The sequence below is a fragment of the Salvia hispanica genome, chromosome 4 (genome assembly GCF_029641045.1).
Source record: "Salvia hispanica isolate PSC_SH4W2 chromosome 4, Shi_PSC_v1, whole genome shotgun sequence".
Classification (NCBI taxonomy): Eukaryota; Viridiplantae; Streptophyta; class Magnoliopsida; order Lamiales; family Lamiaceae; genus Salvia; species Salvia hispanica.
This window is the reverse complement of record NC_142695.1, coordinates 47,883,059-47,907,144: the sequence shown is the minus strand read 5'-3', so window position 1 is coordinate 47,907,144 and position 24,086 is coordinate 47,883,059. Positions and strand designations below refer to the sequence as shown.

General features: G+C 35.6%; 4 protein-coding genes and 1 non-coding gene across 8 annotated transcripts; 2 read left to right on the top strand and 3 right to left on the bottom strand.

The window, feature by feature from the left end:
* The first annotated feature begins 3,965 nt into the window (after positions 1 to 3,965).
* Positions 3,966 to 10,045, top strand: LOC125196313 (uncharacterized). Its single transcript, XM_048094776.2, has 27 exons — positions 3,966 to 4,472; positions 4,831 to 4,969; positions 5,080 to 5,151; positions 5,236 to 5,307; positions 5,416 to 5,487; positions 5,584 to 5,655; positions 5,743 to 5,814; positions 5,904 to 5,975; positions 6,070 to 6,141; positions 6,222 to 6,290; positions 6,380 to 6,451; positions 6,533 to 6,604; positions 6,695 to 6,766; positions 6,846 to 6,917; positions 6,998 to 7,069; positions 7,167 to 7,238; positions 7,356 to 7,427; positions 7,500 to 7,571; positions 7,644 to 7,715; positions 7,813 to 7,884; positions 7,980 to 8,048; positions 8,128 to 8,199; positions 8,283 to 8,356; positions 8,448 to 8,576; positions 8,655 to 9,002; positions 9,085 to 9,455; positions 9,527 to 10,045. The coding sequence occupies exons 1-27, from the start codon at positions 4,391 to 4,393 to the stop codon at positions 9,884 to 9,886; spliced, it is 2,937 nt and encodes a 978-aa protein (XP_047950733.1). The 5' UTR covers positions 3,966 to 4,390; the 3' UTR covers positions 9,887 to 10,045.
* Positions 10,046 to 10,744: 699 nt separating this feature from the next.
* Positions 10,745 to 13,552, bottom strand: LOC125196684 (uncharacterized). Of its 2 annotated transcripts, XM_048095296.2 has the most exons (5): positions 13,128 to 13,552; positions 12,773 to 13,040; positions 12,149 to 12,244; positions 11,135 to 11,202; positions 10,745 to 11,026 (listed from the first exon to the last, which is right to left on the bottom strand). In XM_048095296.2, exons 1-5 carry the CDS (start codon positions 13,478 to 13,480, stop codon positions 10,909 to 10,911), a joined length of 903 nt encoding a protein of 300 aa, XP_047951253.1. In that variant the 5' UTR covers positions 13,481 to 13,552; the 3' UTR covers positions 10,745 to 10,908. The 2 variants fall into 2 exon arrangements, with proteins under 2 accessions (XP_047951253.1, XP_047951254.1); XM_048095297.2 differs by lacking the exon at positions 11,135 to 11,202 and having other exon boundaries at positions 13,128 to 13,551.
* Positions 13,553 to 14,992: 1,440 nt separating this feature from the next.
* TRNAS-GCU (transfer RNA serine (anticodon GCU)) lies at positions 14,993 to 15,074 on the bottom strand. Its single transcript has one exon. It is a non-coding gene; the product is annotated as a tRNA-Ser (tRNA).
* Positions 15,075 to 15,106: 32 nt separating this feature from the next.
* GCR1 (G-protein-coupled receptor 1) lies at positions 15,107 to 19,117 on the top strand. 3 transcript variants are annotated; one of them, XR_007171464.2, is made up of 10 exons: positions 15,107 to 15,446; positions 16,060 to 16,091; positions 16,198 to 16,367; positions 16,485 to 16,591; positions 17,273 to 17,374; positions 17,462 to 17,518; positions 17,927 to 18,070; positions 18,171 to 18,241; positions 18,569 to 18,759; positions 18,865 to 19,117. XR_007171464.2 is itself a non-coding variant. In XM_048090382.2 (9 exons), exons 1-9 carry the CDS (start codon positions 15,264 to 15,266, stop codon positions 18,663 to 18,665), a joined length of 963 nt encoding a protein of 320 aa, XP_047946339.1. In that variant the 5' UTR covers positions 15,107 to 15,263; the 3' UTR covers positions 18,666 to 19,117. The 3 variants fall into 3 exon arrangements, 1 of the variants encoding a protein (XP_047946339.1); XR_007171465.2 differs by having other exon boundaries at positions 18,569 to 18,813; positions 18,892 to 19,117; XM_048090382.2 differs by having other exon boundaries at positions 18,569 to 19,117.
* Positions 19,118 to 19,730: 613 nt separating this feature from the next.
* On the bottom strand, positions 19,731 to 20,745 carry LOC125193163 (uncharacterized). The gene is made up of 2 exons (XM_048090913.2): positions 20,485 to 20,745; positions 19,731 to 20,328 (listed from the first exon to the last, which is right to left on the bottom strand). Exons 1-2 carry the CDS (start codon positions 20,488 to 20,490, stop codon positions 19,903 to 19,905), a joined length of 432 nt encoding a protein of 143 aa, XP_047946870.1. The 5' UTR covers positions 20,491 to 20,745; the 3' UTR covers positions 19,731 to 19,902.
* Between the last annotated feature and the right edge of the window lie 3,341 nt (positions 20,746 to 24,086).

Here is a 24,086-nt window from a genome sequence, read left to right as displayed (position 1 = left end):
TCGCCACGCACCTTGGCAACGTGGCATGCTCCTGTTCGTGCGTGACGCCCACTCTCCGGCCCGCGAGTGGACATCGTTAAATCCGTTGAAAATTTTTGTTTTTTGTTTTTTTTAAATTCAGGAAAATTCGAAAATAAAAAAAAAATATTGTAATTTTCAATTTTTGTATTTATCAATATTGTAATAAAAATCAAAAATAAAAAAAAATACTCCATAGGATTTCAATTATGTATTTTTCGTATTTTCAGATGTTGTAATTTTCGTGGTTTTAATGATTTAATGAATTATTAGTATTAATTTAATATTTCAATGAAATATTAATTGAATTTGTTGGAAATAAAAATAAAAAATAAAAAATGAAATTGAATGAATAGTTAAGGGATGAGATAGTTAAGAGATGGAGGGATGCATGTGTTGTCTCTCTTAATTAAGAGATTGGGTGAAAAGTACAGTGGGGCCCATGAATAGTGAAGAGATGAGACGGTTAAGAGACGGATAAGACTATGTTTATCAGCAACCACTCAATCCAACCCAACCATCCACTTTTCTTATATTTAATTAATTTCTATCTCCCCTACATCATCTTTCATATCATCAATATTCATCCAACCCAACTACACATTTTTTCATAGTTAATCAATGACCACCCAACAACACCATTATATATTTTTTATAGTATTAATTTTTAACAATATTATTATTATATAAATTATTTATTATTGCACAGTAAATTTATAAAAAAAAATAATAAATAACAAACTAAAAATTATAAAATCGAACAATAAAAGGGACTACAAAATAAGAAATTATACCAAAGAAAGTATTATATGAGGAAACAAATGAGATTTTTTTTATATGTAAAACTATAGCAAATGTGGTCTCTATTTGTAGAGGATGAAAAATTATAAAATTTGGTATAATTTTTATAATTTTTATAATTTTTTAATTAATATATTAAAGATATATAAATTTTAGTAAAATAAAATATCAACCAAGAGAGAGACCAAGCGGTCGGTGGTTGCACTGTTAGGTTTGGTATACTGAAAAGCATGTTTTGAGCAAGTTTCGCTCGAATAGAATCTTGCTTGTATACGTAAAACTCTATAATCCACTTTTAACCCGATTCAGTATTATTCGAACAGTTTCGCACGAATAGAATCAGTATATTATTACATTGTGTTTGCTTGTGCATTTATAAGATGTTTTATAAACATTTAAATGTATAAGAAGCAAACAAAGTCTAAGTCTTTTGCTTAGTAGACCGGTTGTGGGCGTCGTCCACTTTAAGGTAACACGGTCAGATCTATGCAATGCTTTGCAAAAGAAAAAGAAGAATTTCACAACCCAGATAGGCTTAGACTACCTATCGTGAAAGGTTGCAATGACAGTCTGATTATTTCTAAGCCTTACTGAAATAAGATGACGTTGGTGTGGTATAGCACTGAATGGATCTAACAGCAAGACGTGTCTTTATGCTATCTACTGAAAGACTAGGTCTTGATAAATAACTATTTCTTAATCTACATACGTTAGCATTGAGCATACGGTATTGATTATGCACTACTTTGACTTATCAAATGGTGCGGGTTTTTCGCAACCCAATAATCCTGATATATTGGGTAGTGGTGATTAATATCTAGCGGTGCTAGGTTTGCTATTATGTTGAATCGTGTGCGAGGTGAGTCTCGATTGATAATGTCCTCAAGAGGAGCTCGAACAATGTTTTATTATTCAGAAAACTGGCCAGTTGGAGTTTTATCACTCTGTGAATAATAAATAAGTGTTTCTTGCTAAGTCCACTCTTGGAATTAATAAGATGTTAATTAATTAAGTCCATAGCAGAGATTAATTAATTAATGGACATTTATATCTTAAGCACGTGAAATAAATAATATAAATAACGGAAATCCGGATTACTTGTAATTTCGGATTTGGATGGGGAGTGCAATATTACTTCTGTAGTGGCTGCTCGTAATATTCCAATATAAGCTTGTATTAAATTGTGGGTTCAATTTAATTAGTAAAAAGCTAATTGGGGGAGCTCATATCCAAAACCTTTTATAGATCCCTGACTAGGCCCAATATGAACTTAATATAAACAGGAGAATAAAAGAGAGACAGAATCACAATTATTATTAGATGAAATTTTCGTCCCCCTCTCTAATATTCGATTCCTAGTATTTTGATAAGATCAGTCCACCCTGATATCGAGATATAGTTCGGGAACCAGTCAGAAGATCCGTGGTCTAGTATTGAAGATCATCACGTGGAGAAGGCGCGAGCAATCGTCGATTATTTGGAGAATCAAAATCGGTAACCCTAAACCGTAAAGATCATGTTTAGGATTTATATTTTCTAAGCATGAATTATTTGCGTTCTAGCATGCTTATCTATTTAACATGTGATTTGATTAATCGCATAATCGGTCAAATAGATCCGTATCTGATTTATTTATTTTGTGCAAGTCTTTCGCTGTGCAAGGGGCACCAAACCCCATCATGCACACCATCCCACCACAGTTGAAGAGAGAGAGACCAGCTTTGATAATATATATTTTTTTAATTATGAAATAACCTGGCGGTCGGGCGGTCAAGCATAGCATCCACAATGGATGCCCTAATGAAAGCCCTAGTGAGAGCCCTAGTGTTTGCCACACCAGCATGCCTTATCTCTCTGCAATGGTGGAACCCTAGTGGATACCCAATCTCTTATCCACTTTTCATTTTAATTTTAAATCATTGTTTTGTAATTTTGTTTTTAATTAAACTAAAATACCAAAATATATTATATTAAACACCACAAATGCAAAAAAAAACTACATTATTTAATTTAAAAGTGAAACTACATCATAATTAGCTAAAAAAAAATTACATTAAAACTAAAATGAAAAGTGAAGAAAAATGGAGTATTTGTAGTGGTTTAATTAGGGTTTAAATAATAAAAAAAAAATAGAAAATGATCGGGACCGGGCATCGGCCTGCAATGGGCGCCCGATCTCACACCCGATGGATCGGACGAGAGATGGGGCGCGACCGAACTCTCGGTCGTCCTCGGGCATGCCCAAGACTTGCAATGGATGTCCAATCTCAGCCGATTGGACGTGAGATCGTGCATCAATTGTTAATGCTCTAAGAGACAAAGACGCGGATGACCTAATTATTTTATTATTTGAGGTATGATCATTTTTTTTAGTCACGTAATCACAATATTCTAGTAACAAACGTTTATGTGTCTGTTAAAAGAACTACCTCCAGTCTTTATAAATCTCATGTCGTTAGTTTTGTCTATTCCCACTAATTGCCTAATTTAGTTTTGTCTATTCCCACTAATTGCCTAATTTAGTTTTGTTATTTTGATAAAGGATGCCATATTTCACTAATTACTCTTTTTTATATAATAATAATAATAACACTTCATTTGTCATCTAAATTTTTTACATATAACTAATAAAATAAGACAAATAAAAAAAAATTAATTAAGTGTTAGACTATAATAATAATAAAAAATTCTTTGTTTAGAACTGTTCTAATTTTAAAATACAATCCAAAATAAAGTAAAATTAATTTAACTTTAAACACGGAATGAAATACAATTGAATATTTTAATAAAAAAAAAGAAAAAAAAAAAAGAGAAAGATTTATTTTCAAATAGTATACTAGTACTATTTTTTAGAAAATCAAACATGCACAAAAAAAAGGAAATGTGGATATTTAAAGAGAGAGTATTAACAATTTTTTTCAAACCAGCATTACCGCTAGTTAAAGATATTGTAATTTGTAGAGAAGTTTTATATGAAAGATTTAGAAGTTTTATATGAAAGATTTAATACAGTACAGTACTACTTTGTTGTGGGAATTTACTTAGGAGAGAGATAAGATGGATGATTGATGAGAGAGTAGAACGATGGAGAGGTGCAGCAGACTTGGCAGATGGTTTTTTAACCTTTTCCCTCTTCAAAAATAATTCACTTCCTTTTTCCACACTCGCATCTACCACTCTCTCTTTCTCTCTCCACATTTACTTACATGCAATAGCTGCACTGTTTCCCTCTCTCTCTCAACACACATCCCTCTCACTGCAGGGCTGTCTGGCAATACGATGTGATTGAACATGACTAAAGCCAGAGCGGCAGAGCCTGCTCTTTCTTTCCATTGCACATTTTTCAACAATCTTTACAGCATTTGTAATTATATTCCTGTTCACCATCTTCCTCCTTTCACTCTCTCCCTTTCACTCATTTCGGTGAATCCAACACTCCAACCTTTTGCTTAGTGTACCACTTTCTCTTCTAGCTTCATATCCAACTTCCCCATTATAGGTGTAAGAAAAAAATCTCATCTTGGACTTGGAGGTCTAGATAGACTGTAATTCTATCTATGAGAAGTGGGCTATGGCTGGTTCTTGCAAAAGATATGTTCTTGGATTTCTGGTGGTGCTGCTGAGCTTTGCTTCTGTGGAGTGTCATGGTGATGGTGAGTGTTGGTTGGCCTTTTAAAAATTTGGGTCATGTCATCATTCTTGGCTTATTTTAGGGCATGGTATTGGAGTTTAATATTTTAATCATTTAATTACTATCTATCTTTTCGCATACTGTTTGGCCTTATTGCATAATCACGTCATAGTCACACCTTAATTAAACCTTGTGGTTTTTTGTCCCTATTAGCTTATGACTTAACAAATCTCTGTTCCATCACTTAACCTTCAATTGTGCGTGTGAGTTTTTAAATCTAGTACTACTCCTAGTATCTTATTTGATGGTGAACCAGAGAAGACTTTCTTTTCCTCTTTTGATATTTTTTAGCTTAATTTTTCTTGAACTTTGTGGATAAGGTATTGTTTTGCTGGAAGTAAAGAAGTCCTTTAGAGATGTTGATAATGTGCTGTATGACTGGACTGACACTCCATCTTCAGACTATTGTGTTTGGAGAGGAATCGGTTGTGATAATGCCACCTTCAATGTGGTTTCACTGTAAGTTTATGGAGTTTTTTTATTCATATATCAGTTTCAATGTTTGCTAATTCTTTGTTTTATTAATTGTTTTAGATTTCAGTTTATCATTCTTGAAATTTGTGTTGCAGAAATCTTTCAGGCTTGAATCTTGATGGGGAAATTTCACCTGCTATAGGGCAGCTAAAGAGTCTGGTTTCTATGTAGATTACTAGTACTTTTTTTTTAATTTTCCACTTTGCATAAGTTTTTAGCAATCTAATTCCATGTTTTTCATCTCAAACTAGTGACTTGAGGGCGAATCGACTCTCTGGCCAAATCCCGGATGAGATTGGGGATTGCACTTCTTTAGAGAGCTTGTAAGTTCATATCTTCATCAATGTAAATTTAGATTAAAAAGCTGAGATGAGATTGGGGATTGCATTCGAATTTTATGATGATCTTGATCTTGATTGCATTACTGTCAGGGACCTATCATTCAATGAGCTCTTTGGGGATATTCCCTTCTCAATTTCAAAGCTTAAGCAACTAGAGACTTTGTAAGTCCAATTGAATTGCAATTATTTGATATTCACATTTACTTGCATCTAATTTATTTTCTTACTATTGCGTTCGTCACCTGTAATATATGACAGGGTTCTGAAAAATAATCAGTTAACTGGTCCTATCCCTTCAACACTCTCGCAGATTCCTAACTTGAAAATTCTGTGAGTGCCATTAGAATTTGATATCCCACTCTTTTCGACTACGATGGCGATAGATTTGTGAGGAACTGTTTCCTTTTCCTGCTCCAGGGATTTGGCTCAGAATAGGTTCAGTGGAGAAATACCAAGATTGTTATACTGGAATGAAGTTCTTCAATACCTGTGAGTTTAATGCTCTTTACTTTGGCTTTTATCGCTCCAACTTGAATAAAGAATGGTCGTTTTATTTCCTCTTTTTGCTTTTGGTTTAGGGGACTTAGAGGTAACAACCTCCAAGGTTCATTATCTCCAGATTTGTGCCAGCTAACCGGACTGTGGTATTTGTAAGTTATCCGTCCTTCCCAATCACTTAAATCTCCTCCAACACGTTGCATCTTTTACACTTTCTGAGGAGTGTGTGTATCTTTAATGTGCCAGTGATGTTAGAAATAATAGCTTGAGTGGTTCGATTCCTGAAAACATCGGCAACTGCACTTCGTTCCAGGTTTTGTATGTATCTGACTGGCAGTTTATTCCGATTATGAAACATGGTTGATGTAATTAAGTTAAATATTGTGTGTTGATGTTAGGGATTTGTCATACAACAATTTCACGGGAGACATTCCATTCAATATTGGATTTCTTCAAGTTGCTACCTTGTAAGTTTTTCCCTTTCGTTAAGTTTGTGGCGGCTTACTTTATGATGCATTGAAAATATTTGATGCCTAACAAATCCTTGTTCTTTTAGGTCCTTGCAGAATAACCATTTCTCTGGGCAGATTCCATCAGTTATTGGCCTAATGCAAGCATTAGCAGTTTTGTAAGCACCTTTCATTCTCGTTTCCCCCACATTCCTTGTTTTCTCACGTTTGAATTAAAAATTTGTACTACATTATTTCAGGGACCTAAGTTTTAATATGTTGAGTGGAACGATCCCGCCAATTCTTGGAAATTTGACTTACACTGAGAAACTGTAAGTAACTGAATTCTTCTTACCGTGGCGTTCAATCAGATTAGATGACATTATGCAATGTCTTGTGCATTTACTCATCATCTCGAACAGGTATCTTCACGCTAACAAGCTCACAGGATCGATTCCCCCAGAGCTTGGAAATATGACAAAACTTCACTATCTGTATGAATCTCAACTTCTAATGAATACAATAAAGCTTTTCTCCGATCATCGGTTCTAATACCTTCTTTCATTTGTTAAGGGAATTGAACGATAATCAGCTCTCAGGGCGTATTCCCCCAGAACTTGGGAAGCTAACAGATTTATTTGACCTGTAAGTTCTTCATTCAAACAGTCATATTAGACTGATCTTTATTGATAAGAAGAGTCACGCGTTTTAGCTTGTACTTGCAGAAATGTAGCTAATAATCACTTGGAGGGGCCGATACCAAATAATCTCAGTTCGTGTACAAACCTTAATAATCTGTGAGTATCTATCTCATCTTGAACCCTGATATTCTTGCATTAAAAAACATTCCTTACATCTCTAGGTCTGAAATTTCATATTCTGATTTGATAACAGCAATGTGCATGGAAACAAATTGAACGGAACTGTTCCCTTGGCATTTCAAAAGCTCGAAAGTATGACGTATTTGTGAGTTCCTTCTGCTTACTCCGATTTCATCATCTCTCTATGTTCAGCTAAGTTTGATCATTTCATTTTTGTGGTTGCAAATATTTCCAAGTTTCACTATTTACTTTCATTGGATAGGAACCTATCCTCCAACAATCTCACAGGTCCCATTCCCATCGAGCTGTCTCGTATTGGCAATCTGGACACGCTGTAAGTGATACCTTCACGCATTGAACAAATAAGGCCCTCATGTGTATCTAATTTCTTGATTGATTCGGGCAGAGACCTCTCAAATAATAAGATTAGTGGTGGCATGCCCTCCTCTCTTGGCGACTTGGAACATCTCTTGAAACTGTGAGTCGTTAGTATTTTGGTTTGAAGTTGCAAGACTCCTTTAAATTTGACATTGTTTGGTTTTTTTTGCAGTAATTTAAGCAATAATTATTTGACGGGCTACATACCGGCTGAGTTTGGAAATTTGAGAAGCATTATGGAGATGTAAGGAATTATATTATATATGCTCAAACGTTACAACTAATCATATATTTATCTTTCCTGGTTGCAATACATTAAATTTTTTTCCTTTTTTGTGTAGAGATCTTTCAAACAATCACCTCTCAGGTCAAATTCCCGAAGAGCTTAGCCAGCTTCAAAATCTCTTCATGCTGTAAGAGCAGAGTGTGTGCGTGTGTGTGTGTTTGCGTGCTATCTTTCGTTATTATCATTATTTTCTTAAACAGTCCTTTTATGACTTGTTCGCAGGAAGCTGGAATACAACAATATATCCGGTGATGTGATGTCGCTTGCCAACTGCCTCAGTCTTACTGTCCTGTAGGTTTACTGTCAAAACTATGTTTAATTTGTTACACATGCAAAGCAGTTTCATGGTCTGACACTCTTGTTGTTACAGGAACGTGTCATACAACAATCTTGTCGGATTTATTCCCACGGCCAAAAACTTCTCAAGGTTTCCACCTGAGAGGTGGGGTATTCCTCTAGTTCCTTATACCTAAAACCAGGGCTCTGATTCAGCTATTAATACTCCTTGGCTCTTTCCTGTTTCAGTTTTGTAGGCAATCCGGGACTCTGTGGCTATTGGCACAGCTCAAACTGTCGTGTGCCTCGTCCCTCTGAGCGAGGTTAGAGCGTGACATCTCAAGAAAATGACTTTCCTAACCTTATGGTGGTACAAGTAATGGGCTAATATTAGCATAACATTTTGCTTTCCAGTCTCGATTTCTAAAGCAGCTATACTCGGAATAGCCCTCGGTGCCATGGTGATTCTTCTCATGATCTTGTTTGCAGCTTGTCGTCCCCACCATCCAAAGCCTTTCACAGTCTGGCCTCCTGTTAAACTAGGTTCACCATCTAATGTTTCCCTATCATCATAGCATAACTCGAAATATATTCTCATAGATCAATTTGTCTCTTGTACAGTTAACTACTCATCTCCAAAGCTCGTTATCCTTCACATGAACATGGCTCTTCACGTGTACGAAGATATAATGAGGATGACAGAGAATTTGAGCGAGAAATATGTTATTGGCTATGGAGCGTCAAGCACTGTGTACAAATGTGTCCTCAAGAACTGCCGGCCTGTGGCTGTCAAGAAACTCTACTCTCACTATCCACAGTGTCTGAAAGAATTTGAGACAGAGCTGAACACAGTGGGGAGCATCAAGCATCGCAATCTCGTTAGTCTGCAAGGATACTCACTCTCCCCTTCGGGATACCTTCTATTCTACGACTACATGGAAAACGGAAGCCTCTGGGACGTTCTCCACGGTAAAGCTCTGTTGGATTAGATCATAATCTATACCTATTACCTAGATTCGTTGAATCTTGTCACAAAAATGCTATCTTGCAGGAACTACAAAAAAGAAGAAACTTGAGTGGAACACTCGTCTCCGTATTGCACTAGGCGCTGCACAGGGGCTCGCGTATCTTCACCATGATTGTAGCCCTCGGATCATCCACAGGGACGTGAAGTCATCCAACATTTTACTCGACAAGGACTACGAAGCTCATCTCACAGATTTTGGCATCGCCAAGAGCCTATGCACATCCAAGACTCACACTTCGACGTTTTTGATGGGGACTATTGGCTACATCGATCCTGAATATGCTCGGACAAACCGTCTAACAGAGAAATCTGATGTCTATAGCTATGGGATTGTGCTTCTCGAGCTGCTCACCGGATGGAAAGCCGTGGACAACGAGTCCAATCTCCATCAACTGGTAAGTTTTTCTACAATAAAAATAGGAAATTAAGGACTTCATTTCTTGAAGGACTATGATTTGGTGATCAGATTCTGGAAAAGGCAGCAAACAACTCAGTGATGGAAACTGTGGACCCCAAGATCACGGAGACGTGCTCGGATCTCGGGGATATAAAGAAGGTGTTTCAACTTGCCCTGTTGTGCACAAAGCGACAGCCCTCGGATAGGCCAACGATGCATGAGGTGGTTCGTGTGCTCGGGAGCCTAGTGCTCCCTCCGGATGCTAAACTGATGCCTCCGGTGTCTCTACCGTCTAACAAGGGTGAGTGCTACGTGGACGAGTATGCAAATCTCAAGACTCCTCACTTGATCAACTGCCCTTCTATTAGCACATCAGATGCCCAGCTCTTCCTAGAATTTGGTCAAGTGATTTCTCAGAATAATGTCTGAATTAAGATGATAGGAAAATAGGCAAGAATCCGAGAATATGTTGTAGAAAAACTAAATGGCAGCAGCCGCAGTTGTAATTAGGAGCTGTCTACTTAATTATTTTGTTACTTGATCAATTTAAGATGGAAATTTGGTATGAAAAAAGTGGGAATTATTGTAGCAAGGGTGTTTTGGGGATTTAGTTAAGGGACAGACCACTCTCTATCTCTTGATACCTGTGTGTGTCTCTCTGTCATGGAGATTTTGGGCTCACACTCTTAGGCATATGGGTATAAGTGTTCGTACATAATAATAATTGTTGTGGACCATCTTATCTTGATAGACTTGTCTCAATTCTTTTTAACAGTCTTGCACTTGTGGGGCTATGCCTTGTTTAATTTCTGCTCTCCATTCTTCCATGGGTGGCCCTCCATCTATACCTAACATTCGACATGGTGACGTCTTCTTGGTTGAGCTATATGTGCTCGGCAATGCATTTTTGGTGGAGCTATATCGGTAGCAGCTTCCCCTCTACAGGGACAGCCCCCTATTGCCCTTGTCCGAGTAACAGAGGGGGGACGGGATGCTTGCAATGCGTCGTGTCCCCCATTGAGCATCCGTGTTACAGTATATTATTGCCACAATGCAACTATATTTTGTACCGACTTAAAATGACAAGTGCAGTTTCAATGACAGTGGCCATGAATCATGATCTAGAAAATGTTGCTCACAATGCACCTATATTTGTAATCAATTTATAGTGAGAAATTTATGCACTACGTTAATTTAACGTTCATTTTTTTGTAGGTTACATTTTCCCCATTTTCTAGTTGTGGGCCAAATCAATTTGTACAAGAAACACTGATTCGACTAATGTGCTAACCAAAAGAATCTCCTGATTAATAGTAGTATTTTTCACTGCAGCCCTAATAATTTCAAGATTATGATCATCATATACAACGCAAATTGAATTAAGAATGTAAACCCAATGCGTTGAGTTTGGGAAAAGGGTTGTTGGAGTATTTAACGACTAAAAGAGAAAATCATGAAATGTCACGTAAGAAATTATTGACAATGTTGTTGAAGTGGCCTGAGTCTTCAAGTTGGGGAACGTGCGATGTGTTGTGTATGACTTCTAATCTCGCATTTTCACCCACCAATCTGCATTTACGTAAAAACCAATATGTATTATATATATACTCCATCTTGCAACATTAATTTGAGTAATATTTGAATTATATAATTCTCAAATATTATTAGTTGACGTACTTCTCGAGTTCAACTGCTTTCTCTAGTAAAAATATCTTGTCATGCTCTCCCCACACGATCAAAACTTTCTGCGCATTCCATCAAACAAGTTTTATTACCTTTATGTTAAACTACATACTTTACGTGATATACTAATACCTTAAAAGTTGGATTGACGTCATTAATTTATTCATTTTTTAAGTTACAAAGAAACTGGATAAATTAGGGGTGGGTAGGTAAGGTATACCTTACCAAAACCACCATATCGTATACCTTACCGTAAATACGGTATGCGAACAAGTCATACCTTTACCTTACCAAAGTTTTCGGTATACCGAACTTTGGTATACCTTATTTTCGGTATGACGAATTTCCATACCGATACCATACCTCACTTTCGGTATACCGTACCGAAGTTCGGTATACCTTACTTTTGCGGTATACCTGACTTTCAACATCAACTAAAATAGAAAATTAGAGCATTTAGAATATTGTTTATATTTTATAATTTTGAAAATGAATTTAATATAAATTATTCATATTTATATTTATATTTTATAATAGATTTTATAATTTAAATATGTATAAGATATATTTTATATATAATTGTGTTTATATTTTTGTGGTATATACCTTAGTTTACGGTATATACCTTAATTTACGGTATATATTGAATTTCGGTATGCAACGGTATACCGCGGTATTTGAAAATTCATACTGTTACCTTACCAGAATCTTTCGGTAAGGTATCATACCGTACCGAAAGTCACGGTATACCGAATTTTCGGTATTTTCGGTATTTTTTCGATACGATAAGGCCGATATTTCGGTATTTCGGTATTTTTCCCCAGCCCTAGGATAAATCCATCTTTGATTTTTATTTAATTTGGAAAATTAATGACATTTATGATTATTTTAATGTATATATGCCAATGTGCTAAAAAAACAGCAACATGCATACAAATGATACTCACTTAAGATATATAACATGACATTTGCTCGAAATGGAGTACTCCATACTATAATTTCATGTACCTGAGAGAGGGGGGTAATGGTTCCAGTATCATCCTGTCCGAGAGTTAATCCTTTCAAGAGTTCCAGCTTCTCCTCCCTATTTTCGCTATACAATTTCTGGGGCCATTTCCAAACATTTTATTATATTAAGAAAAATATTATTAATAGTAAATACTAATGATGTACTGTACTAGATATTTATATTAATATCATGAGTACTCATAGTTTTGGTAAGGACTAGTGGTTCTTTCTGGAACGAAGTCAAATTAGATCACCTAATAATTTGACTATTTAAGAGAAAAGTAGTTGAATAAAAAATTTATTGATGTATCATTAATTTGAGCAGGTAGTAATTTCCAACTACAATCTAGCTACTCACTTACTCTTTTTTTTGGAGTTTTATTCCAGTAACAAACAGTTTAATGGAAATGAAATCTATGTAAAAATATCGTATAGTTGATCATCCGCTAGTTATAAATTTGAGATAACATTAAATTTTCACGATATAACTGTGAAATTATGGAATTCTCAAATTCACACAATCACGAGTAATTGAATAGGAGTATTAATGTGACCAAGAATAATTTATGAAAACTAAGAATATTTTGATAGCAAATTCAAATGAATAAATCAGATTTTACTCACGTCGATGAAATCGTTGAGGATGAAATCCGGCATAAACAGTCGCCGGAAAACGGACAAACCGAGCAACTTCCGCAGCTGTGAGGCGGAGCTAGGCAGCAACAAATCGTCAACCTTCTCCACTTTCGCTCTCTTCATCAGCTCCACATGATCCCTCCGCCGCATATTCGCCGCGGAACTCGCGATCACCACCTTATCCACCCTCTCCGGCCACATCGATGCCATGCGGTACGCAACCAGTCCGCCGTAGCTCGTGCCGACCACGGAATACCTTCGTGAATTCAAATCTCAAAATTCATGAATAATCCAATTGAATATCTAATTAATGAAATCGGAGAATTGGGGATTTAGCTATCACCTGCTAATCCCTAGCTTCTCCATGAGTTTAGCAATGGAAGTCGCCTGAAAAATCTCGGACCTGTCGGCGGATTCGGTGGTGGAGCCGCCGAAGAAGAGTAAATCGGGAACGTAGACGCTGAACTGGCGGGAAAAGAAACAGATCTGAGGCCGCCATTGCCAGATGCCGTGAGGACCGAAGCCGTGGAGGAGGAGGAGCGGAGGTTTGGTGGAGGCGGAGCTAGAGGGTCCCCAAAAGGTGATGGTGGTGGCGGTGTCTATGTCTATGCTTTGAGAAGAGAGACCGGCGGAGGCGAGGCAGCGGCGGAGGAAGCTGCCGTAGACTGAGACGAAGCTGAGACAGAAGGGAACCATGCTGTGTTAGTGTTAATGCGGGTGATGGTTTTAGGTGAAGGAAGTAAACTATGGTTTTAGGTGAAGGTCTTACTCACAAAAAAAATATTAAAATAGGAGTAATTATTTTAAATTAGACAAAGTTAATAGTTTGGTAATTTTATACCTAGTACCCAAAAATAAAATGGGTGAATTGTAGTCATGATATGAAATTGACATGACTGTTTCCTAGTTACCAATTCTAAATTTTGATATTGAGCTAAAACTAGTCCATACTACATACCATTGTCCAAAGGTTCCATCACATCTAAATGGAAGGTGATTTGAAATGCACAATAATAACTAATCCATATCCATTATTTATTACTCTTTTTAAATTACTCTCAATTAATAATTACTTTTAAATTAGACCTAGTTAATAGTTTGATAATTTACACCTAGTAAAAAAAATAAAAATCGGTGAATTATAGGCAGTCATGACATGAAATTGACATGATCGGTTCCTAATTGCCAATTCTAAATTTTGATATTGAGCTAAAATTAGTCTCATACTACATACCAATGTCAAAAGATTGCATAACATATAGATGGGAGGTAATTTGAAATGTACAATAATAATTCATCCATATCCATTATTTATTACTCGCTCCATCCTGCGAAAATATGCATTCTTTTCTTTTTAGTCTGTCCCACAAGAATATGTAATTTTTAATTTTAAAATCTATTTTCTCTCTGTTGAGGTGAGACTCACTCTCAACTAATAATTATTTTAAAATTAGACAAAGTTAATAGTTTGGTAATTTACACATAGTGCCCAAAAACAGAAATTGGTAAATTGTAGTCGGTCATGACATGAAATTGACATGATCTATTCCTAATTACCAATTCTAAATTTTGATATTGAGCTAAACGCCTAAAATTAGTCCATTCTAGGTACCAATTTCAGAAGGTTGCATCACATATAAATGGAAGGTGATTTGAAATGCACAATAATAATTGATCCATATCCATTTTTATTACTCATTCCGTCTCGCAATATGATGTATTCTTTTATCTTTAGTTTGTCCCACAAAAATATGCAATTTCTAATTTTGAAAACTTTTTTCTCTTTGTTGAGGTGTGGCCCACTCTCAACTAATAATCCCTCTATATTAAAAAAAATAGAAACATTTGAAATGACATAGATTTAATGCACAATTGGTAAAGTAAGAGAGGGGAAAAGAAAAAATGAGTAAAGTAAGAAAGATAAGAGAAAAAGTAGTGAAAGTAGAGTTAGTGGATTGTGGAGTTCATGTCTTAAAATAGAAAGATTTTAAAGGTTCTATTTTTAAAGAACAGTCCAAAATGAAAATAGTTGCTATTTTTAGCAAAACGGGAGGAGTATCAAACAAATAAATCAAAATAGAAATGACTTACATATTGTTTCAAATGAGGTAAAAAGTTGCTATTTTTAGCAAAACGGGAGGAGTATCAAACAAATAAATCAAAATCGAAATGACTTACATATTGTTTGAAATGAGATAAAAAAAAAAACGACGCCTGAGAGATTCGAACTCTCGCGGGGAAACCCCATGTACTTAGCAGGCACACGCCTTAACCACTCGGCCAAAGCGTCTCGGTGATTGCCAGTGAGTATTATTCAACTTATACGTATATTTCTTCTGATATCGATTTCCCCTTTACTCTTCGCTTACTGAAGAAGCATGTTAAGAAAATTGAAACTGACGAGAAAGCAGATTGTGGAATGCTGGAGGTTTTCCGATTGAGTTCTTAGATCATTATCTGAGATCGGGCGACTGATGCAATGGCGACGGTGCAGGCTGTTACTGGTAACTTGACGGCCGCGGAGCGCGGTATATTGACCGCAATCAACAGCGGCGCCTCTAGCCTCTCGCTCGTCGGTTCCGGCTTCATAGTCCTTTGCTATTTACTCTTCAAGGAGCTCCGCAAGTTTTCCTTCAAGCTCGTGTTCTTCCTCGCTCTCTCCGTAAGTGTTCCTGCTCATTTTGTTATTTGTGATCTACTATTTACTATTCGTCCCTTAAAATTAGGTTGCGTTACACCTTCGCTAGTTTCGGTTACAGTAATTGCTTTTAGTAGTACGAACAACATCAATTTAGCTTATTACTAGTATTAATTTTAGCTTGATGCAAGGTTTTATGTTTTTGTGATCTCGAGGTGTTGTGTTTTCGGTTGAATATGATATGTTCTGCACATTGTTAATGAAATTGAAATTGAACTATTTAAGGCATTTTCTTGAAATTTCAGCCCAATTAAGGTTACACTAGTGTTTTTGCTGCAAAACTAAATGGAAATTTGTTCACTGATATTGCTAGGGATTCATGTGCATCTATTATTATTAATGTTCCTCTTTGTGTAATGTCACAGCTCTGTTTATAACTAACATTACAATAGTCTTCGGTTGATGTTTGATCAATAAATATATGATGTTTTCAGTACGATATCCATTTTGTTCTTTGGTGCTTTTCCTAAAAATTTCACATTACAGTGCAATTGGTGGGCATTATTTGTGAATTTTCAGCTTTCTTGATTCTTCACCCTAAATAGAATGCCAAGTTAATTATTAATTTCTGGTGCAGGACATGTTCTGCAGTTTCTTCAGCATCATTGGGTAATGACTTCTCTTATTTTCTTCTGGCAGTCAATTTTTTCCATCCTCCATAAAACGGATGAAGATTATCCCATTTTAGTTGTTAAAATGAATGTGTTATATGCAGGGATCCTTCAAAAGGATACTTTTGTTACGCTCAAGGCTACGCGACACATTTTTTCTGTGTTGCTTCTTTCCTGTGGACCACTACAATTGCTTTCACTCTGCACCGAACAGTTGTTAGACATAAAACTGATGTGGAGGATTTAGAGCCGATGTTTCATTTGTATGTTTGGGGTATGCTTTATATGTATCAGCATTTCCTAGTCTATTTCTTATATAGTGGAGTACTACTAGGATTCTGTACTTTTGTATCTTTTATCTCGGGCTAATTGGAGTGAATGAATGTTCCAGGAACTTCTGTTGTTATGACAGTAATTCGTTCTATTGGCAATCACCATCATGGTCATATAAGCCATGTTGGTGCTTGGTGTTGGGCACAAAGAGGGCTCACAGGACAGGCAAGTATATGAGGCTTTATCCATGATACCATTTTTACTTTTATTTCTTCTCGTTAGTATGCTACATTACCATTCGTTTATGGATTTGTTTTCATATTTTGTTTGTTTTATGATACATCTGGAATATGCTTTAAACAATAATAGAAAACATGATACTGAAAATAAGTATTTTTCCTTTTTTTATTTGTGAAATCTGAATAATGTTTTTATTATAAATAGGAGTGAATTAAAATTAGTATACTCTAATTTCAGTCTGACCCTATTCATTTTGCACGTTTACCATGCAATGCAAGATTTTGTTTGGGTTTACAGGAACTTGGCATGTTTTCCAGTTGCACTGAAATAAACTGGGTTAAGGGTTTCTTGCTGGAATTATATCTAATGTGCAATTGATTATGACTTCAAATTGTTAATATTGATGCATGTTAGCATTTGTGTTTTCTCTCATAGATCATATGTAATCTTTGTTCTGGATAATGAAACACCCAAATATGGTGCCGGTGTGTGTCTGTGTGATAACATTATGTGAATCATTATGAAATCTGTCAATTTTCTGATTTCACAGTCAACTATGTTTATAAGAATTGTTACTTTGTTATAAAATGAATCTGGTATTTAGATGACACTTTTTTATTCTTTTAGCCCACATAGTCATCTCTAACTCTTATTTTGCACCTGCAGGTGGTCCAATTTATAACATTTTATGCACCGTTGTGGAGTGCAATTCTTTTCAATGGCTTCACCTATTTTCAAGTGATACGCATGTTAAAAAATGCCACTCGTGTATGTAGTAACCTCTATTCTTCCTTTCTCATGCGTTATCTGTATGGGTGAATGAACCCATGTTGATGCTATGACTTGTTTCTACAGATGGCAGTGGGAATGTCAGAGCGTGGTTATCAATCAGATGCACGACATGATATGAAGGTAAATTATCTTCCGTGAGCTTATTGGTGGAAGAAAAACTGGGAACAAGCTAGATAAAATACATGCCCATTGCCTAGTTATCAAGTATATTATTCACATGAATGTATACCAAATCTCAGTAACGTACCTTATATACCATATATAGAATAAATAATATTCTTAATGTCCCATAGCTTTGAGCACCTTGGATCTTAGACATGTTTTTATGTCTGTTTACTTTTTCATGGAAAAATGTCCAAATACGTACCCACTCCAAGTGAATTTGTTATTCTGTCATACTTATTATAATACAGTCACTACTTCTGATTATTAAAAGCAGATGTATACTGTATTGCTGAATGTGCATTTAAAGAAGAAAATACTTCTGGATGCACAGTGTTCTCATTTTTCCCTTGCATTCCTTGACAGGCACTGAATCGATGGGGCTACTATCCACTTATTCTAATTGGATCGTGGTTCTTCGGCACGATTAACCGTATGCACGACTTTATCGAACCAGGTCATAAGATCTTTTGGCTTTCTGTTCTTGATGTTGGCATGGCTGCACTTATGGTAAACCTCTGACACTCATAAAAACACTCATAAAACTTCTCATGAGAGTCTACTTTCTCCGTCCTCTATTAAACTCTCTCTTCCTGATGCTTGTATTAAGGGCCTTTTCAACTCGATAGCCTATGGTCTCAACTCTTCAGTGCGGAGGGCCATTTATGAAAGATTCGATCTGTAAGTCATAACTGTCAAAATCTTTCAATTGATCACCCGCACTGCATCTTGTTCTGTTTATAGTCTCCCAAACATAACATCCTTTTGATTGACATAGTGACTGCCGGAAAGGCATGAAAGTAAAAATGGAAAAAACCCCTTCCCCAAAATTAAATCCTTAACTATCCTGGATATATATAACTCATTAGATAAATCAATTAAGTTGATCTTTTGTCTTCCCTACAAATGTGTTTTGTTTCGTACTGTATTTTCATATGTTTTGGCCATGCTTCAGTGCTTTACCACTGTAAACTCATACAATTTGTGTTGGTTCATACAATTTTCCAGGTTTCCTGACAGGTTTAGAAGATTGCTTCCTAGGAATTTGAGGCCGAGAGGCCAGCAACAGGATAGTGAATTAGTTTCACTGAAAACTGAGGGCTAGCAATTGCAGTTCAGTTCTTGGCCACTGCTATGTGCACATATTTGAATTAGAGATCTATTCTTTTGCAGAAGATAATTGACCAGGAGCAACAGAGGTACTGTGTCTGCCTTCCATGTGAAGGGGATTCTGCACGATTGTTCTCTCTCAGGTGAACTAATTTGACACACTAAACAAGTTTCGTTTATGTTTATCTCTGCAGCCGCTTTCTAACTGCATGTATAACTAGTGGCAACTGTACCAGCTCATATTTCTGGAAGCATTGCTGTGCTACCCATTTTCTTATGTCATCAAGAACTTAGTTTGCTTGAAGCATTGGTTTTATCTTCTTTAGTAGACAATTGAGATGTCTAAAAATTGTCAGTTGATACATCTGTTTGATATTGTGTTTCAATCTCGTATTGTAGATACATTTGTTCGATATTGTGTTTCAATTTCCCATTCTATTGCAGCAACGACGTCCACATGAAAATATAAAATTGAGTTGGAAAATTAGAGGCATTCGAATTTTTGCTTACCACATTCCTTTTCTGTATTCCTTTTCATTATTAGCGTAACCGACTCCCATAGTCCCATAGAATATACTTTAAATTATGCCAAAATATTGTGGACAGAAAGTAGTAGTAACAGATTTTTCTGATATTAATAGACTGCTGGGTTCACTATTCGATATTTCCACTGTGTCGCTGAAAACTAATCCCAGCATCAATCCTGACATTATAATGTTTTTTTAATATATCATAAAACTTTTTTAATATATCATAAAACTTAACAGAACAGAACAAAGCAAAAAACATAAGGTATCATTCATGGCCCTAGGTAGTCTAAATCTCCAGCTCAACCTCACCAAACATGAAACTAGATATTTACACAACCATCTTTTTCCAGTTTTTGTATTGATCCAACGCAGGAAAGAATTCAAGTTAAGTCTATGTCAGCTAAAGGGCTTTCAGAAATATTGAGAACAAACCAGAATACTACCACACTAGAAAGTATAATCAGATTAAGAGCATTCATTTTCTTGCTTCTGTTAGTAAGAGATCAAATCAATCTGGAGCACAAAACAGATTTGCAAATGAATCAGTCAGTTCAATTAACTTGAAACAAATGGAATGAAAACATTGTTCAACCAACTACAAACAACTAAACTTAGCTGAAATCCTAACATATCTCAAACATTTTGCAATAGCAGCCAGTCTCCAAATTCAAGAACAAATCAAGCAACCAATTTCTACCTTCCTCAAGAATCAAGAGCAGATAAACAGCTCTCCAACCGGATCATACCCCGGCTCTTGACCGGGCTGGATCGGGGCGAATCCAAGCTCTTGAGCAGCAGGTGCTTGACAGCAGAGATGAGCTCATCATCACTTGGACTCTTTGGAGGGCTCAGATTCTTGAATTTCCTGCAGAAACTCATGTGCTGATTCAGAGCTTCTTCATTCCCAATCCCTTTCCCTGATCTCATCACCTCATCCTTCACTGCTTCAGAGCAGAGCCCGCAAATCCAACGCCCCGAAAATCGCTCACAAACGCGCTTTATGTATTCCTCCGTGCATTCCTCTGTGAGGCCACAACACTCGCATTTTGCAAATGCGAGCTCAGTTGCTTTCAACACAGCTGTTGCTATTGCTTGTTTTGGCTTTGAACAGTTCTCCATTGAAGATCTCTGTTGGTAGAGAAGAGAAAACTAACGGCTAAAACCAATATTTGTATATATACACGCCGGAATTAATGCTTAACGGAAACTGGGAATTCAAAAAAAACAATCTTTTATTCCAATTCAAATGGAACACAATAAATGGAGGGATTTATGGATCTTTACCTGCATGAATTTATGGTGGCTGGTTGAATCTTGAATGATTCTTGTTCTTTATTTATCTCTCCTTTTCCCACTCACTCTCTTCTACAACAATCTCTCCGCCAATGATCAGACGCTTGAATCTCACATACATTTCAGGGAGCCCTTTTTGGCTAGAAATTAGAGGAAATTAAAAATAGGGTTTTATGGATTTCCCTTCACCATTTCTGCCGTGAGGTGTGTGTGAAGGAAAAGGAGCTGTGATTTGTGTTTAATTTAATTGGACATAAGCTGCCAATGCCATTATCAATGATTGGATAAAGCAACGGTGAAAATCTGCTTTTTAGCTCCAGTGTTTTCACTGCTGTCCTAAACGAGCCTGGATCTGCTACAGCGCCATCCCCTGCTCCCTATCTATGGGCTGCTTCTTCATTTGGTAGTATCAACTATCAAATTTGACCTCTTGTGTAAACAAATGTAGCTATAATTGTAGCGAAAAAAATTGCACATCGAGACAATGACGGATTCAATAAACAAAATTTGTGTAGTCCGATGCCATAAAAAAGATTGTCGCCAACTTAGGAAGGCAGAGGCGATTCGGCGATCAGTGATAAAACGAATTTAATGGAGTTTTTCGGCTCTCATGGATCGATAGTAAAATTGATTATTTTTTTTACTCCACTTAGTTCTACCATTGTGTAAAGTTGAGTATTGATGAAATCTTGATTGATATATAACTTGTGACGTTATTATGAAGATGACTACATGAGAATTGGATGAGTAAATTAATGAAACATTAGGTGATATAAAAAGTCTATTATCATTGTTGAATATTAAGTCTTGTTAGGTCGAGGAATAAATGAATCAAATGATTAGTACTAGTACTATTTGTTTACCTATTGCTTTGACTTTTTATTCATGGTACCGTTTAAAAAATAATTTGAACTTTTTAGTTTTATTTTTCTCTTTGTATATAAGAGTTAATTATTAAGAAATTCACAAATTTTGATTTTCTATAAGGGTTAATAATTACTACTCCGATCCTACTATATTAGTATTGAAATTTTAATCAGTAGCAGGTCATTATCAATTTGTGACATACCATGTATAAACTCTTATTATAGACTCAAAATATAACTATTACACATTGATTGGGGACATGACATCAAAGTTATTATTCATGCGATAACATGCGTATCAAATAGCTTGACACACCATTGAAATGACTTCGTATTATAATAATTCAAATTATAAACATACTTAAACTTTTTTATAATAAATTAATTTTCAATAAATCTTTAAAATTTCAAATATGACTAATTGTCTAAGAATATTCTAATATTGACTATTCCCGGGTTGACATTAGCGAGGTCACCACCTAATAAATTCAAAATATGTTCAGTAAAAACATACTACGAAAAACATTGTTAATTTTATACTGTGATTTCTCCAATCCAATCCTCGTCAAAATTATTTCAAAAAGAGATTAAAATTTGTTTTGTAGTCCACAAAATTCTAATGGCTATAATTTGTATTAGTAATAATAAAAGTACCCACTCAATACATTTTTAGTTGAGCACTTAACAAAAAAGTCGTAAACGGATGTTCTCGTGATGCAATTCAAATGTAGTCCAATTTTTGGAGCTTTTTTTTGCCCAGTATTTATTTAATACTCCATTCGTCTCAATAAATATGAAATATTTGGTTTTCGGTACAAGATTTTATACAGTATTATTTTGTGAGTTAATATAGAGAGGGGAAAAAGTAAAGATGATGTTGTTTCCATTTTATGAAATATTTCATTTTTAATAGGATAACTTTTTCATTTTTAATGGGACAGTAGTGCAAATACGCCTCATACCCTTGAAGCATTATGAGTCAGCAATTCCGTAGCGGTCTGGATCAGACGTTGTGTTGCAGGGCGCTAGGCTGAACCACAACTCAATATCTATAAAATTCTGAAATTTGTATTTATTAGTACTACTATTATTTATTTCAATCATTGTTTCTAAATTAACGTATTGAATTTTATTTTACCTCTAGTAATGTAGTTTTCAAAAAATTAAACAATGTAGTAATTTTAATTTAATTAATACTTTTGAATTGTTTATGTTGATTATATACATAAAGTAGTAAGAAATATGTGAAATTGAACAATAATTACAAAATAAAATACAATAATTAAATTGTACTCTCTCCGTCCCGTCATAATCGAGTCACTTCTTTTGACATAAGATTTAAGGAATTAATATTTAAAAAGTTAAAGTGCAAAGAGGAAAGTATGAGTGACGGAAAAATAGAGGTGTGAAAAGAAAAAAATAGGTGGGAAAATAAAATAAGAGTGAGAATTTTTTGCATAAAATGAAAATGACTCACTTGTGATGAGACATTCTAAAAAGTAAAGTGACTCGCTTATAGTGGGTCGGAGGGAAAGTATGATTTAGGACATGAGAATCATGATATTGTTTATATTGTGACATGGCACATAATATAAGCGGAATAGTGATGTGACATAGTTATGGCTTGACTTATGACTTATATGTGTTAATGGCCTAACATTTTGACAAATTAAATTTCGTCTGTCTTAGCTAATTCGATTATAAACAATTATGATGGGGCCCATGGGCCAAAACCGAAAAACCAAAGCTATGAAGCCCACATGCTTTGAACGTGTGGTGCCACCACCATTGTTCATTTGTTCTGATGAGTCTTATTACAACCAATAAGTTCAGCATAATGAATATATTGAGATATCAGATATGGTAGTCTAAGTGTAAAATTCGATTCACAAAATATTTCTGTTGCAAGAAGCTTTTGGTTAAATTCCGAGAAACGTGTGGATTGTATTTTCGTTCATTTGGATATATGGTCTAATTGATGCCAATTTTCGTTATTGGTAATGAAAAATAAAAGAATATGAGTTTTCCTTCTTTAATTGTTAAGGAGTCCTGTGAATGAACGTCTCATGCATGATTTGAACGCGAGAAAAAAAGTGAAGAATCAACTTTTCAACTATGACTCTCACACTCTAGTCGTTGTTTTTCTTTATGTTCTTTTAAAAATAGCTGCTTCATTAATATAAGGATTCTTGTATCATGCTATGTTGTGATTGCTTAAACAGTAACCTGACTAATTTGCAATTTCCGACGAAAGAATCGAGATCGATAGCAAGGGTTTTGAGAGAAACCAATAGCGTGAAAACGAGAAGGAGAAAAATAATAATTTGATTATTAGATTTCTTGTTGATTGCTTAAGCAAAAGCGATATTATATCTAATCCATACGATTTGACCTCCTAATCAATTCGGGGAAGAACTGCAAAGAAATACAAAGAAAATCCGAATTGGGCTTAAGGCCCGACTCAATTTTAAAAGAAAATATCATTAACAATTAAATAGAACAAATAGCAAAAATAACTAAGGGCGCGCCTTGCATGGTCTAGGCGTAGTCCTGAAGATATTTGGGTCGTTGCGTGTGATGTTGGATCCGCAACGTGATAGGCTCCTCCTGCTCTGGCGATGGTGGTTCCGCGTTGACAGCCTCGGCCTATGGCCGGCTGTTGTCCTCAACTCCATGCTCACTCTTTTGCCACTATGCTCGTATCATTCAATTTTTAGGTACACCTAA